We start from the raw sequence: 16,788 nt of genomic DNA, 5'->3' as shown, positions 1-16,788 counted from the left end.
CACAGTCATCTCTAAATGTATGCAAGAGGGGCTTCCCTGGTGGTCCAGTGGCTAAGACTCTGCGCTCCCAATGCAGGGGGCCTGGGTTCGATCCCTGGACAAGGAGCTAGATCCCACATGCAGCAACTAAGACCCAGTGCAGCCAAATTAAAATAAATAAATGATTAAAAAAATAAATAAATAAATGTATGCAAGAGCCTGAGACCCAGAGATGTGCCACCTTCCATGCTAACCTCTTAAATGAATATCTGACTTTATTAAGAGTGAATTTATTATTTTGCTATTATTAAGAATGATCCCTGGTTTACATAAGGGTGAATAACTTGAAAAGGAATTTCACATCATTGTCTAGATCCTCACATCAAATTGTTAAGGGCAGGAGAGCAGTCACCCTTGCTGGGGACCGCAGTTCAGAAAGGAGACAGGTGACTTGTCAGACATCATGCAGCTGGAAAGTGGTGGGGCTGGTGAAGAACCTCCAGGTACTCTGACCCCAAGTTTAGTGCTCGTCCCTCAGTCCTGCGTTGAGTGGACTGTTTGCTCATCAGGTGAAATGCCTTTGTAAGGAAGCATATGGAGGAAAAGAGATGAGTTAACTGATGCCTAAAGCAAGATGAATCGGCTCAGCCTACCAACAAGGAGTCTGATAGGGCCAGATGGGGCCCCAGTCCCCAATTCTCTCTTCTTGACTGACAATATTGCCCTTGCCTTAAAAAACAAATTAGAGTGCAAGCACTGTATCTTCTTTACAAAAGGATTCATCATAGAGAGAGCTTTAAAACGTCATCTCCCCAAGGGAATCTAAGATCAGGTTCAAACTACACAAATGGTCTGTAAACACAATCTGGGGAGAGACCAGTATATTGTACGGGCTTCCCAGGTGGTGCTAGTGGTAAAGAACCTGCGTGCCAGTGTAGGAGACGCAAGAGACATGGATTTGACCCCTGGGTTGGGAAGATCCCCTGGAGTTGGAAATGGCAACCCACTCCAGTATTCTTGCCTGGAGAATCCCATGGACAGAGGAGTCTGTCAGGCTACCGCCCATGGGGTCACAAAGAGTCAGACGTGACTGAGAGACTAACACACACACCTGTAAACTGTAAAAGGTCCATATACATATATATAGGCAATTACATATGCAGATAGACATTGGGGTAATCTGAGACAGGATGGGACTAAAAACCTCTGAAGGCTATAGGTCTGATGGTCTCTGACTCTCTCTCTCCCACCCTCAATAAAGAGGTTGTGGACTCATTTGTGTGTGTACTCATGGAAGAAGATACACATAGCGAGGGAAAGCCTGGCTTTAACACCAAGGCTGAAGTTCAATGATGCTGCTTTCCAAGAAGGTTGCCTTTGACTTTTCTAATGAAAAATGAATAGGCACTTACTTGCTGCTGACTTTAATTACATTTGCTAAAGACAAGTGTCTGCCAACCAGCACGGCTCTGGCTGTCTTCTGTGCTGGATCTGCTCTAAGCAAAGCTCACTGGTTTTGGGAGGAGAAAGGGTGCCATTTTGCCTGAGCAGCTGAAGAGGCAGACACATCATAGGATGGAAATTGTATCATATTTTCTGCTAATGGATCCCCCCCCCATTGGCAGTCACCTGACAGGGAAGCTGAATTAAACATGCCTTGGTAGAGCACAGACCAGGATTCTGAAACTGTGGGTTGAAAACTCCAAAGAACCAAGGAGATTTTGAGAGAGGGCCACTAAGCCTTGTTTGTAGGCATAAGATGCTTGGCTACAAATACAGAATCACTTTTCTAGCATATATAAATACTACTGGGATTAGTAAAGTATTAATTCATTTACCAAATGAAAATGAATTAATAAATTTATAATAGCTTTTTACCACTATATATGTTCTAAACTAAAGGTACATAAACACCACGTTGAGGTCCTGGAAATTTTTTTGCCTTGAAAAGGAGCCTTCAGGGACTTCCCTGGCAGTCTAGTGGTTAAGACTCCATGTTACCAAGGCAGGGGATGTAGGTTTGATCCTTGGTTAGAGAACTAAGATCCCACATGCCATGTGGTGCGGCAAAAAAAAAGAGGGGGAATCTTCAGAGAATTGCCTGGCAGTCCAGTGGTTACGACTCCACACTCTCACAGCCGAGGGCTTGGGTTCAATCCCTGGTTGGAGAACTAAAATCGCATAAGCTGTGCAGTGCAGCAAAAAAGAAAGAAAGAGCCTTCATACAGGAAAAGACCAGGAACCTGAAACTAGGGTATAACTGAAGTGGAATTACTGAAGGAATGGTCTTTCTGGATCCCACTTCCCCATTTTTAAACAGCTTTATTAAGATATAATTTATACTCCATAAAGTTCACCCATTCAAAGTATGAAATGCAATTTTTTTTAGTATAGTTAGAGATGTCGGAGAAGGCAATGGCACCCCACTCCAGCACTCTTGCCTGGAAACTCCCATGGATGGAGGAGCCTGGCGGGCTGCAGTCCATGGGGTCGAGAAGAGTCAGACACGACTTCACTTTCAGTTTTCACTTTCATGCATTAGAGAAGGAAACGGCAACCCACTCCAGTGTTCTTGCCTGGAGAATCCCAGGGACGGGGGAGCCTGGTGGGCTGCTGTCTATGGGGTCGCACAGAGTCGGACACGACTGAAGTGACTTAGCAGTAGAGATGTGGAACCATCCCCACAATCTCAGAACAGCTTTCACCCTCCCACTGTACGCATGAGCAATTAATCCCCATTTCCCCCACCCATTCCCTCCAAGTTCTAGGCAACCGCTGATCTCTTTTGTGTTTCTATAGATTTTCCTCTTTTGGACATTTCATATAAATAGGATCAAAAATACATGGTCTTTTGTGACTAGAGGAATGTTTTGAATCCTCAAAACTCTATTCAGTTGTTGTATATCCAACTCCCACACATACTTTCAGCTTCTCACCTCTCCGAGAAGTCCTTCTTGCTGACCCAAGCCTATCAGAACACTTCCTCCTATAGTTCTCAGCCTCTTTGTTTAAGTAGCGCTTGGCATAAGCTGCATGGGCCATGTCCCCTGGCGCTGCGCTGTTCTCTAGCTTTCTGTGACTTTCTCACCTCCGACTTCTTGAGGACAGCATTTTGCTGGCGTACGTCTTGGGTTCCCGCCACTCAACTGTGTCCAGCACAAGTTTTCTGCTTGAAATGGACAATTAGTTTATGAGTGTTTAAAGAATAATGGTTCATAAGGATGTTCCCATACTTTTAGGAAAATGAGATTCAGAAGTAAGTTCAAGAAAGCAAAATCAAGAACAGGATCAAAGATAAAGCATGGAATATGGATATTAGAATCCAAAGGTTGGCAGCTGCCCATCAGGAGTAATCTAGTATTGTGACTAGAGGGCATTTAAAATGCCCTGGGCCACAAAGGGTCTCCCATTACCTCCAGTAGCAGTTGGAAGAACATATTAGTCACTCCTTCAGCTGAAGGCATTAACCGCCTCCATTAAAATGCAAATGTCAACACCTGCGAGAGTGGCAGATCAAGCTATTATCAGCAATTTCCACCTCTGCTACAATCTGAGCTCTTTGAATATTTCCTGTTCCCTGAGGCCCAGAGGTCTGGAGGTGAGTGTAGAGTCTGGAAAAATCTAGGGCCCAATTCCCTATGGTCAATTACAAACTACCATCCCCAATTTCCAAGCTAAGGAAGTCAGAGGTCCTTGGTTCCTCCTCAGAACTCCTTGTGGGGGACGGGTTAGGGTGGAGGGTGGCTCCCAGGAACCTCAGCCATCTGTGCCCAGTGGCAAAGACACAGGGCCCCACGCCTCCATGGTTGACCTACCTCCAGACACACAATGTTCCATCCTGTTAGCTACTCTATGACTTGGGGATAGTAAGTTAGTTCCTCAAAGGAAAAGTAAGTCATCTAGTTTTAGGCATAGGGCTTGCTCTCAAAATGCAAATATCCAGAGGAGGGTGACATACCTTTGGGAAATTGTGTGTTAGTTGCTCAGTTGTGTTTGACTCTTTGCGACCCCATGGACTGCAGCCTGTCCATGGAATTCTCCAGGCAAGAATACTGGAGTGGGTTGCCATTTCCTCCTCCAGGGAATCTTCCTGACCCAGGGACTGACCCAGGGAATTAGATGATCTTTAAGATTCTTCCACCCTTGAGAAAGCCTAGGGTTCTTAGAGTTCTTTATTTCCTTGTGAAGACCTCTTAGGGCTCTCCCAGGCAGTAGGGGAAGTTTATTTTTAACCTCCAATTCCTAACTGGCTGTCATTTCTGCACTCCTCCTTCCTGCTCCTGAGCCCATGCCCTCTTCTGTTTCCATTTGCCTTGGAGCTGCTTAGCGGTCTCAAGTGTTCTCTTGTTCCTCTCCCTAACCCATTCCTGCTCCTAAAGAGCAAGCAACCTTTCTGTCAGTGAGAAAAACTTGTTTTGGCATTAGAGGGAGAAGCCTGAGTAAACTTGTCTACACTAACAATAATGACTGGCAGTCCTGGCATAAATCCTTCAATCTCCCAGAAGCATCTGCAATAAATTTTTCAACCAGATTTTTTTTGGCTGTGCTGGGTCTTCATTGCGGGCTTTTTCTCTAGTTGTAGTAAGCAGGCGGCTACTCTCTAGTTGAAGTGTGCAGGCTTCTCATTTTGGTGGCTTCTCCTGTTGCAGAGCATGGGCTCCAGGGCACTTGAACTTCAGTACTTGTGGAATGTGGGCTCAGTAATTGCAGCTCCCAACTAGGGCACAGGCTCAATAGTTGTGATGCGATGGTTTAGCTGCCCTGATGCATGTGGGATCTTTTCAGATCAGGGGTCGAACCCATGTCTCCTGCATTGGTAGGCAGATTCTTTATCCATGAGCCACCAGGGAAGCCCCTCAACCACTTTCTTGAAATATAATTTATATACCACAAAGTTCACCCAGTTGGGTTAAAGTGCAGTTCAATGACTTTCAGTATTTTTCTTGAGTTGTGCAAACATCACCATAATCTAATTCATGACCCGACCCTCCAAAGAAATTTTTTACCTATTAGCCATCACTTTCCATTCCTCCTCTTTTCTAGGCCTAAACAAATACTAATCTACTTTCTGTCCCTAGATTTTCTGCAGTCACTTTTAGGGAATGATTGTCATCCCAAAGCATGACTATTTAATGGTGAGATAGTGCTTACACTATCCCACTGTGAGGAAGCTCTGTGAGGAAGGAAGGTATTTTTAGGTAAAAAGGATTACTGAGACTCACTTCTACAAATATTTCTAAACATTCTAAAATATTAGTATTTTAATTTCCAAAATACAACTATTCTTTCAAAAAGAAGTCTGTGGGAAATGAAGAATGAAGTCCTGAAGGGTAACTGAGGTACAAGGGGCAGATGGCTGGAAAAAGGGTCTGCAGATCTCCCAAAGGGCCTGCTGTGCCCTGGAGTGCATAGGCACCTCTCCTTGCAAACCAAGTGCTCACTTCAGACAGAGCCCCGAGGTGGTCCTTGGGTCCGCTCCTATCTGATGACAACAGCTAGGTGCCCATCCTGAGTTGCTCTTCAAAACCTCTGCCTTTCAGGATTTCCTGAGTGGTCCACTGGTTAAGAATTTGCCTGCCAACGCAAGGGACATGGGTTTGATCCCTGGTCGGGGAAGATCCCACATGCTGCAAGGCAACTAAGTCTGCACCACAACTACTAGAGACCGCACTCTAGACCCAAGAGCTGCAACTACTGAGCCGTGCTCAACTGCTGAAGCCCATGTGCCCTAGAGCCTGTGCTCCACAACAAGAGACCCATTTGCAATAAGAAGCCTATGCATCACAACTGGAAAGTAGCCCCCATTACCAAAACTAGAGAAAGGGGCTCACAGCAACAACAAAGAGCCCGAGGGCCGCCAGCCGGACTAAGACCCATTGTAGGCAAAAAAAAAAAGTTTCAGCCTTTTGCCCTTGTGACCCCCACCCTTCTCGGTTTTCATCTGACCTTTCGAACTCCTCCTCTACACACTGGTTGACCCCTGGGTTTCCCATCCAAGTACCAACCAGGCCTGACGCTGCTTACCTTCTGAGATCAGACGAGATCAGGCCGGTCAGGGTGGTATGGCCATAGACAACCCCTGGGTTTCCTTGTCAGCCCTTCACAGCCGTCCTCCAGCCAAAGGTATCATTCCCATCGCCATGCCACTTCTGGGCTCCATCTATACCTTCTCTGACATAGCTTCCTGACTAGTCCCCTCTGCTTTTAAATCTTGCTTTTCCAAGCTAGTTACAACATTGCCAGAGTCTGCCTCCCAAAACATAACAGCCCAACCTTTTTCCCCCAATTCAGGCATCCTTCCCTGTTTTTAAACTGAAGCCCACGCTCCTCCAACAGAGTATTAAAGAGCCCAACCCACTTTTCCATCTTCACGCACAGTTGCCAGCGCACTCCCTGCACCCCACCCCACCCCTCAGACTCCACTCTCATCACTATTCCCCAGATGTACCATTTGTTTATCCAACAAACAGCTAAGGGGTACCTCCTATATGCCAGGTACCGGGCACAAGAATGAGAAAGATATCAATTCTGCCCTCAAGGAGCTCAACAGACTGTGGAAACAGTTCTGAAAACAAGTCAAGACAATACAATGTGACAAGTGCAATAAAAGAGAAAAGCAAGGTGTGCTGGGAGCTGAGGAGGAGGGAGTGCCTAGCCTGGGATTGGGAGCGCGGGAGGGAAGAGGCTTTAGAGAGGCATCGCAGAGGTGCTATAAATTTGGTTGTGCTGGGGGTGTATGTGAAGAGTGATCTCTGCAGAGGTTTAAAGAATCCTTTAGGGGTGGCTAGATGATGCGGGGAGGTGGTGGATACTGAAAGCTGGCGGGTAGGAAGTTTTTTGGACAGTTTGCAGTTGGGTGTGACATGTATGATCAGATGGGAACAAAGTGGAGGACAGACTGGATGGCAAGAAGGCAGAGTTGGTAACTGGCCAGGCAAGGAGAAGGGAGGACCTGGGCAAAGGTAGTAGCCAGAGAACGTGGAAGAGACAGATGTGAAAAGACATGGGTATGGTTGCAGGACTATGGGAATCGGGACAAGAGGGCTCACTGGTCTAAGATCCAGGATTTGGGCAGATGCTAATTCCACCAGGGGCGAGAAAACAGACGGAGGAGAAAGCTTCTTGGGTGGTGACCTTAGTTTTAGACAAAATGAATCTAGGGTGTTGGTGGATACCAAGGAACAGCCATAGGGATTTCTCCAGTGGACAGGGGTAGGTAAGACTGGAACTAAGAAGGGGAGGCAGGGGCTTAAGATTCAGATTTCAGAAATACCTTAGTGAAAAGATGTTTATCTTTTGGCTCAGCAATAGTACTTGTAGGAATTTCTCCTAAGGATACAATTAAAGATGTGTGTGAAGATTTATCTACAAAATGCTCATTGTTTATAACAGTAAAAGAGTGGAAACTTTTTATAAACTGCTATGACAGTGAAAAATGTCCAACAGTAGGAGACTGGTTATATAAATTTTGCTATATTCATGCAATGGAATTCTGCTCAGACAATAAAATGCGTATTGTAGATGGATGCTTATTGGTATAAAAAAAATCCACATATTTTGCCTAGTAGAAAAAAAGCAGATTCTACAACTCTTTGTAAAAAGTCCCGTTTTTTGTTAAGAGAAAAATTAAGATGTTAACGGTTCTTGCTAGGTGTTGTAATTTATAAGTGCTTTCTTTTGTCTTTCTTTTTTCCAGTTTTCCCACATTTAATCATACATAGCTTTTGTTATAAGATGATGGTTATAAAAAAAAAATTGTGAATAAAATGGAAAGGAACGACCTAGGGAGAGCTTAGGGAATGAGAAGGAGATCAAAGATGGAACCCAACCACCTTAATACCTCAGGCCATCTGGTTTCTGTCCATGCAGCTGCCAGTCTGGGTGTTCTTATATCATATTTGTTACACGGCTGTGTGGTAGAGTACAAGTAGACTGAACCTAGGTTTCCTTCTGCTACAAACTGGGCAAACTTTGATTCTCTGTTTTGGTTTTCTCATATCTATAGTGGGGAAAATGACATCTTCCTCAAAAGGGTTATATGACAATAAGATTCACAGACACATTGTTGTGGTTTAATATCAGTCCATTCTCTTTTTCTCTTGACTCCTATTCTGCTGGCTCCAGATTCAACCTCTTTTTGGTGCCTACAGTAGGAATTAATGCCTTGTCTCTCCAACCCCCCAAAACACTCTCTCTGGTTCTCTGTTGAATACGGACTGAATTGTGTTCTGAACTGGAGTTAGCATCTAGCTGCTCTCCCTCCCCGACTGTAACCAGAGGTGGGTAACCTCTCCATCCCTGAAGCACCTAGCACGGTGCTTTGCACATAGAGGGTGCTCTTTGACTGTTTGTTGGCTAAATTCAGGCTTCAGGCTTTTTAAGTCTTTGCTAATCAGGGATTGATTACTCAAACGCTGGAATACTCTAGGGTTAGTTTATTCAGATCTCTTGGAATGGTTCTCCTCCCAATTTGCGACTCTGGGAAGGTTTATCTTCCAATTTCCAAAGAGATGACTGATAGAGAAAGGATGGGAGGCTCACCCAGGCCTCTAGTCTCTTTGTCAGAACCTCCACAGGGAGAGCTGAAGGAAGAAAGTGAAGCTTGTTTCTCCCTCCTGGGATTAGAGGTGATTGTTCCCCATCTGTCCAGAGTTTAGGCTGCGGGAACTTCCAGCAGGACTGCTTGGGGGAAGAATTGGATAGGTACCTCATTCCACAGGCCTAGGTCCTTTAACCCAAAGAAAATTCCTCTCCACTCCTGCCTCTTAATCGCTGTGTAGGAGCATCTGGCCCCCCTCCAGCGGGGCATCTCCACCTTACTCTGGTGCCTATCCCTCCTGATAACACCTTGCTAGGTAAGGAGCCAGCCTGGAGCTGACGAAAGATCTTTCCGTTCCAAGTCAGGAGAACTGTGCGGCCCATGGCAAGTTAATTAAGCTCTGAAGCTCTAGTTTCTGCACCTGTAAACTGGGAATAATCACCTGGACACTGTTCCCTGTCACAACCCAGGGTTATTGAGGGGAATCAAATGAGATTTCAACAACAATAATAATAATAACATACGAACGAGCAGAGAGAGCTCTTCACAAACGCCAGGTGTTCGTAATGCTGTCTGCGGGGTTCTTGCTCTGTAACTATCCACCAAAGCATTCCTGTCCGCCCAGCCCTGGTTGCATCGGCCTCACCAACTGCATCTCCATCTTTCCCGTAACTGTCTTCCTGGGCCTCAGAGATCCTCAGTCTCTCCATCTCTCCCGTCCATTTCCGGGTCTGGCTCTTGGGCCCCTCTGGCCCTCCAGGGACTCTGGTCTTCGGCTCCCTGCGGCAGTCGCTGCCTGGGCGCCCCCGGCCCGGTGCGCCCTCCTTTGGCACAGCCGCCCGGCCCGAGAATCGCCCAATAAGAGCGCCGGACTCAAGTCTGACAGCTCAGGAAGCGGCCAATCGAGCCGGGCCAGGGAAGGGGGGCGCAGCGCGGGGGCTGAAGTTGGGTTGAATGGGGGGATGGGGGATTAAAGGGGGATACAAAAGAGGGGAGCTAGGACTAGGGGCGCAGGAACCCAAGCAAGGGGCGAGGGAGGACCGCATGCCACCCAGGTCGGGCGAAGGGACCGCGGGCTGGATGCGGCTCCAGGCGCCAGGGAGGGAGGGGACGCAGAGAGAATTTTAGGTGAGGAAGGGGAGCCAGGGCCCCCACAGTAAAGGGCAGCTCACGAGGCCGGGCCTGAGGATGCCGGCGGGGCGCCGAGGCGGGGGCCGCGGCCGGGTCGGGGGCGGAGGCGGCCGCGCGCCTCTGTGAGCCGAGGCCCGAGCGGCGCGGGGGGCGGGGAGGCGGCGGGAGGAGGGGATGCGGAGGGCGCTCCGGCGGCGGCGGCGGCGGCAAGCGGGCGAGAAGGAAGGAGCGGCGCGAGCGGCCGGAGCAGCGCAGGGCCCGAGGCGTGCATGGCGCGCCGCGAGCCCGGCTCCCGCGGCTCTCCCCGGAGCGCCCCCGGGGCGCAGCAGCGGCTCTCTGGCCGGCCCCTCTCTGCTGGCTGCATCTGAGTCTCGGCTCTCGATCTCTGGATGCCGTGCTCCCTGGGAGAAGCCCGCCTGCGTTGGGGCGGAACGGCGGCCGCGCTGCGCCGGATTCCGCCCTCAGCCTAGTCCTTCTGCGCCCGGCCGCGGTGGGCCCGCAGCCGGCGGCAAGGAGCCTGGGGCTTGAGGAGTCGGCACGACAGCCCTCCTGGGCCGGCGGGTCCGGGCCAGCCCCGCTCCGTTTTGGGGGAAGGGGTAGGCGAGAGGGGAAGGGCCGCGCTGCAGGAGCCGGTCCTCGCCCCCGCCCCCTGCGCGGACCCGCTGAAGGCTGGGCTCGGCTTTGGCCGGGGCCAAGCTCCCACTCTCGCCGCGGGAGGTGGTGGGGGATGAGGGCGACGGCGCCCTTGGGCTCCAGGACCCTCCCCGCAGGGCTCTGGAGCTGTTGCTCCGCCCGCCGCCCCCTCCCCCGTCCTCTCCACCCCCCCATCCCACCTCCCCACCCCTCGTAAGAAAATAATGCTGGCTGGCGCCCGCACCTCCCAGTCGCTCCCAGTCCGCCGCGAGGGAAGGGCGCCCACTTCGTCTCCACGCCGGGACCCCTGCCGAGCCGTCCTAACTGCCTTCTCGCCGTGCGTGCCGCTGGTCTCCGCTTAGGCAGAGTCTGCGAGTGCCGCGCCCAGGCATTGCAAGCCCCGGGGAGGTGCCGCCCGCAAGGACACCTCTCCGTCCCGCCTCGTCCGCAACTCCGGTCCTTGTCGAGCTCGACGCGAGCCAGGAGTCCGGACGTCCCTCTGCGCGCGGCTCAGCAGCTCCGGCAGTCCCCGCTGCCCCAGCTCGGAGCCAACTCCCTCTCGGACCTGGGGCTCCCGACGCGGATTTTCAGCCACTTCTCACCTCGGGGCTGTGCCTGCCTCCCTTTCGCTCTCCCGCTGCCCTCCTTCTCCGCTCAGGACGGGGGTGCCAAGATGCCCCGCTACTGCCCAGGGCCCCGGGCCGCCCCCGACGTGTGACCCCAGCCTGGTCCCCCTGCTCGGCCGTCCACCTTCCCCTTGGAGACCCCCGGCCCGGCCTCCGGGGGAGGAGGAAGAAGACGACGAGGCCGAGGGGGGGATGTCCAGCTCCAAAAGCGTGAGCCCCCCGGGCTACGCGGCGCAGACAGCGGCGGCGCCGGCGTCCCGGGGAGGCCCGGAACACCGCTCCGCGTGGGGAGAGGCCGACTCCCGCGCCAATGGCTACCCCCAAGCCCCCGGGGGTTCGGCCCGCGGCTCCACCAAGAGACCTGGGGGGGCGGTGACCCCGCAGCAGCAACAGCGCCTGGCCAGCCGCTGGCGCAGCGACGACGAAGACGATCCTCCGCTGAGTGGCGATGACCCCCTGGCCGGGGGCTTCGGCTTCAGCTTCCGTTCCAAGTCGGCCTGGCAGGAGCGCGGCGGCGACGACTGCGGTCGCGGCAGCCGGCGGCAGCGGCGGGGCGCGGCCGGCGGGGGCAGCACCCGGGCGCCCCCTGCGGGCAGCGGCGGCGGTTCGGCGGCTGCGGCCGCCGCAGCGGGCGGGACGGAAGTGCGCCCCCGTTCGGTGGAGCTAGGCCTGGAGGAGCGGCGTGGCAAGGGCCGCGCGGCCGACGATCTGGAGGCCGGCGCCGTCGAGGAAGACGAAGGGTCCGGGGATGGGGGCAGCTCGGCAGGCTCGGGCGCGGGGCCTGGCGCGGTGCTGTCGCTGGGCGCCTGCTGCCTGGCACTGCTGCAGATATTCCGCTCTAAGAAGTTCCCATCGGACAAGCTGGAGCGGCTGTACCAGCGCTACTTCTTCCGTCTGAACCAGAGCAGCCTCACAATGCTCATGGCTGTGCTGGTGCTCGTGTGCCTAGTCATGTTGGCCTTCCACGCGGCACGGCCCCCGCTGCAGCTGCCCTACCTGGCCGTCCTAGCGGCCGCCGTGGGTGTGATCCTCGTTATGGCCGTGCTCTGCAACCGTGCCGCCTTCCACCAGGACCACATGGGCCTGGCCTGCTACGCGCTTATCGCCGTGGTGCTGGCCGTCCAGGTGGTGGGCCTGTTGCTGCCCCAGCCGCGCAGTGCCTCCGAGGGCATCTGGTGGACTGTGTTTTTCATCTATACGATCTACACGCTCCTGCCCGTGCGCATGCGGGCTGCGGTACTCAGCGGGGTGCTCCTGTCCGCCCTCCACCTGGCCATCGCCCTGCGCACCAACGCCCAGGATCAGTTCCTGCTCAAGCAGGTAGGGGCCCACCTGGGCACAGGGACTGGATAGTAGGGTGTGCAGGCCTTGGCCTGACTCCAAAGAGAGGCAAGCCACCTTCACCCTTTAAACTGGTGAGAAGATCCAGAGAGACATGGCTCTGTCAGCTGTGTGGTGTTTTCTAGCCTCTGACCCCGCACCCTGAGCCCCAGCATCTTCCTTTACAAAAAGGGTGCTCTTCTATGTAATCTTCCCGCTGATAGACACACTAAACCCTATCCATTATTGTAGGGATGCTAATGAGGAAGGAGGGTTGGAGGAGAAAATTCTTTGGAGAGGTCCCCTTCTCTTCCTATGCTTCTGTCCCTGTATATATGGCCCCTGACCAAAGTGACTGGACCCTCTAATCCCTCTCCAACCTCTCCCTGGGGAGAGCCACTGATAGTTTGTAGTGAGTCCTGGATGTAGTGAGTCAGTTGAGTCCTGGATGGAGGATTGATGAGGGGAAACCCTAGGAACTCCTTGCCGAGTCTTAGGGAGGAGAAAGGGTAACCCTGCCAGTTGCCTGAGACTGGGGGTTTGAAAGCTGGAAATATACCTGAAATTGAGGGAAGACTGACAAATGTGTTTCCTTTGTGAAAGTGCCCACAAGCCAAAGAGCTGCCTTCAGCAAAAGTGGGAAGCAACCTTTTGGGTGGACAGTCCTCTCCTGGCCTGAGCAGAAAGCTAGTGTCCTATGTCAGGACCCCTCCATGTGGGTGCTCCTGGTTATTAGTTGTGGTGGGGGCTTTTTATCACTTCTGGGATGAGTTAGGTGAGCCTCCAATGATGGGATAAGGAGGAAATAAAACTTCTGTCTGGTTAACTGGTGGTTCTTCTGAAGACTTATGAGAGGAAGGCGTGCTTGCCATGGTGACCTTGATGAGACTGGCTCTTCTGACAAGCACACTTTCTCCCCTTAGCAGTGCCCTTGTCCGTGGCGCCAGTGGCCTCTTCCACTGGCCCCTGCTCAGCCTACTTGGTTGTGCTGCAGCTTGGCTGTGAGAGTCAAATGGGCCCTTGCTGCAGTCTAGTCTCTTGACTGTAGATCCTACTGCACCCCCTACCTCTCTCTGGGCATCTGCTTCCTCTACAGAACTTCTTAACTAACTGAATTCCAGGCATGGCCTCCCCACTTTTAGTGCCTTTTCTCGGACTTCAATCCTATTGAGGACTGTGTGTTTCTTCAGGGGCTGTCCTGTACCCCCTGGCTTTCTCAAAACAGTGCCAGTGTGGGCTTCATGGCGCTGGACTCCAGGTGTACCCTTAAGGCACTCTGTGACTGGGAAGGAGGGGATCTGCAGCCCCTCCGTGCCCTAGGTTCCTTGTCTAGCAAATGAGAGGATAATGCATGACCCTTCCAGTTCTACCCCCTCTGTGCCAAGCCTCACCTCTGCAAGGAGCCCTCCTTCCATTCCAGCCATGTCAGCCTCTCCCTCTTCTGCATGGCCAACAACAGAGTCAGAGCCACAGGGTGGGGCACTTACTTATTCCTGAGTGCCCCTGGTTTTACTCCCCATCCAATGTAAGCCCCTTGGATGCAGAATTCCTGAGGTGTATGTGTTTTTCCTTACCATCTCTGCCTTATCTAGCACTGTGTTGAATATATAGGGATTTCATAATTGCTTAACTGGTTGTATTCCAATGAGTGAAGTAATTGGGGTTGTTGATGCTAAAGAAGTTTTTCTGATCTGGGATCAGAAGGAAAAAAAATCTTTACAGATCATCTTTAAACTTAAGAGAAAAACCTATTGAGAGCTGGTTTGAAAAAAAGTTAACTGCTATTGTTAGTGCTTATAAAGGCTCCAAATGTTTTGAGCTGGGGACACAAGCTGGCATATGAGTTTTTTATCTTTGAGGGTTGTTCCTGGCTTGAATGGGAGGCAGGTTGCTTGGGTGGGTATGGCTTTTCTGCAGAAAGACAGGCATGGCATGCACATGGAGCAGCAGAGGTTTCCAGGATCATTCAGAGTGTTTACTGAAACCAGAGTTGGGACTCAGGGCCTGATTACAGCCCTAGACAATCCGAGGTGAGTGATTTCAGGAGACTGGAGTCAGGTCCCATGATGGCAGCGCTGGACCTGGGGTGTTCCATCTCCATCTTAGCATGAAGGTGCCACTGCGGCGGCAGAGCCAGCTGACTGACTTCCCATCTAGTTCCTCAGCCCAGTCTCTCTCCCTTCTTTCCCCAGCTGCACACCTCCCAACTCATGCTTCTTTTATCCAGTTGTGGTCTTCAGACCTTCCCCTGTCTGTAGGCTCTTGCATACATTTGCACTTCTCATGACCTGCTGTGCTGAGTATAGCAGAACTTGTTAGAAATGGTCCATGATAATCAGAATGCAAGCATTCTTTGTAGTTGACTTAAGACAAAACTGTATCTTTTTTTGGTTTGTATTTCATTTGCCTTTCTAATTATGATATAAACTTTGTGTTTCTTGAGCAAATCTTATTGGATGGTGGGAAATATTAGTGAGACAATCAAGCATTACCCTCTGCCTCAGGTTACCCCAGAGTAGCAGGTATTGGAGAATGGCCTCCGTTAGATGCCTTATTCTTATGTTTGATGAAGATACACATCCAGGTAAATGGGCCAGCAATGTATGGTTTTTAATACTGGGGCTTTGGGAATCTGCCTCCATGACCTTGGACACAGAGTAGGCTCTCAGGAATCTGTTGGCATTTTTTCAGTTCTCATGAGAGACTGGTCCCCTTGCCAGCTGCCCCACAGCTCAGACCTTCAACATCAGTATCTGATCTCGGTATTTTATTCTTTCCCTGTCCCTCTTCTGTCTTGGGCTCTGCCCTTTGCTCCAGTTAGAAGGGAGAAACATCTAGTATCTTATCTGATGCCTCCTGATGGTTTTTACTCAAGAGGAAACTGAGAGGCAAGGTGGGGCAGCCCTTGGCATCCCCCAAGGTGGGGGATGATGTTTCTTCCTTTTGCTGTATCCCCTGCTCCAGCTCTTCTCCTGGTATTCACCCCCCCACCCCGCTCTTTTTCTCTCACTTCCTTTCACTTTCCTCCTCCTCCAGTCCCCTGTTGCTCTCCTCTCCTCTGCCTGCCTGCTTTTCTGCTTCCCCATCTCTTACTCCCTGTTTTGCAGCCTCTCAGCCTCGCCTTCTGTGCTCGTCTCACTGTCGTCTCCTTGGTGGGATACAGTAGGAGCGTCATGGGTTGTTTTTTTTTTTTCCTTCTTTGCCTGTTAGAAGTCCCTCTGCTACACCCATACCATAAATAACACTCAAGCATCTGCCAAACACATTCCTCACTTGTGTTAATAGGCTGCAATGATGCCGGAGCCTGTTGCCATGGCAACCTCATTTTTGTTTGACTGTATCCCACTCTGCTACATAAAGCCTCTGCATGCACTCACACACAAACAAGTATGCTCACACAACTATTACATATGCTTAGCTATTAGAGATTATTTTGGAGAAAACATCTTTGGGTCTTATGGGGATGGACAGTCATTTGGCAAAGGAGATGAGTGTCTCTGCTTGTCCAGTGTTACTCTCGGAGGTGATAATGGATGGAAGAGTGCTTTGAAAAGTAGAGAGTCCTGTTCAGATGTGGGATATTATTAGTCTGCAGCAGCATTAAACCCACCTGATACAGTTTTTGAAAAGAAGATTCTGACCCTGTATGGGTCCCTGTGAGCCTGGGAGAGCTGTCAGAGGTTGCCCTTGTGGTGTGGGCTGACGCATCCCTACCCAGCCTGTCTTCAGCTCCTTCCTTGCTTCCCTCGGTCCCTTTTGAAGAAACTCAGTGATTTTCTGCATTTCCTCCTCTGTGCCTGTTTGAACCCACAACTGTCACCAGTTGTTCCAGTGATCAGAATGACGGTTGCGCTATGTGAGTGATGTTCTGTGACCATGAGCACATGTGAGTGTCCGTACTTGGGCTGGATGGCGGTGGGGAAGCAGACCAAGAAATGACTACTGTGGCTGAAGGGTGGGTGTCTGTCTGTCATGTGGGCAGGCTCTAGTATGTATGTGCATGTGCGTGAACATGTGTGTGCACGTGTGTGTGTTTGTGTGTGTGTATCTGTTGTGTGTGCTGGCCTGGGTTATGGAGGTGGGCCGAGGGAAGCCTTTGTGTTGACTTTGAAAGGAAATCATCACAGCTCTGTCCTGTTTATTCTTTGTTCGTGGCTGACTTCCTGTGGCTGTTTGCATTTCTGATTCTGGGCCTTGATCGACCTTCTCACCTTGACCTCTGGCTCCCCAGGGAAGTACCCTGGATGCACATGCCCCTACTTTCCAAAATGAACCTGGGGGCTAGACTTGAGCAGTCAGTTCCCCTGCCCCCATGGAGTCTCGCCCTTCCCTTTCAAAAGCCCGAGCTGCCCACTCACTCAGCCATCCGGTAAGCCCTGTGGTGAGCCGCCACCTCGCTCAGGAACTTGGCCCAGAGGCCTGTGTGGTGGTGGGTCACCGTGTCTGCCCTGTGTGCCCTGCTGGCTGCCGCTGCCTCCCTGCTTGCTGGGTGGTGTGGAGAAGGCCACACACTTTCAGCATGACACCAGGGGTCATCTACCACCAGTTACTTTCCCCATC

At 51.5% G+C, this 16,788-nt stretch overlaps 1 protein-coding gene and 1 long non-coding RNA gene across 2 annotated transcripts in view; one reads left to right on the top strand and one right to left on the bottom strand.

Annotated features, from left to right (window-relative positions):
- Positions 1-229: 229 nt before the first annotated feature.
- On the bottom strand, positions 230-4,741 carry LOC113888857. The gene is made up of 2 exons (XR_003510084.1): positions 2,916-4,741; positions 230-557 (listed from the first exon to the last, which is right to left on the bottom strand). It is a non-coding gene; the product is annotated as an uncharacterized LOC113888857 (long non-coding RNA).
- Positions 4,742-10,516: 5,775 nt separating this feature from the next.
- Positions 10,517-16,788, top strand: part of ADCY5 (adenylate cyclase 5) — a 158,903-nt gene continuing 152,631 nt past the window's right edge. Inside the window, exon 1 of the mRNA XM_027535785.1 lies at positions 10,517-12,228. Coding sequence (XP_027391586.1) covers positions 11,101-12,228 — 1,128 coding nt within the window. The 5' untranslated portion in view covers positions 10,517-11,100. The remainder of the gene's footprint in view (positions 12,229-16,788) is intronic.

Source organism: Bos indicus x Bos taurus, chromosome 1 (genome assembly GCF_003369695.1).
Source record: "Bos indicus x Bos taurus breed Angus x Brahman F1 hybrid chromosome 1, Bos_hybrid_MaternalHap_v2.0, whole genome shotgun sequence".
NCBI classification, from domain to species: Eukaryota; Metazoa; Chordata; class Mammalia; order Artiodactyla; family Bovidae; genus Bos; species Bos indicus x Bos taurus.
This window is presented reverse-complemented; position numbering and strand designations above follow the sequence as displayed.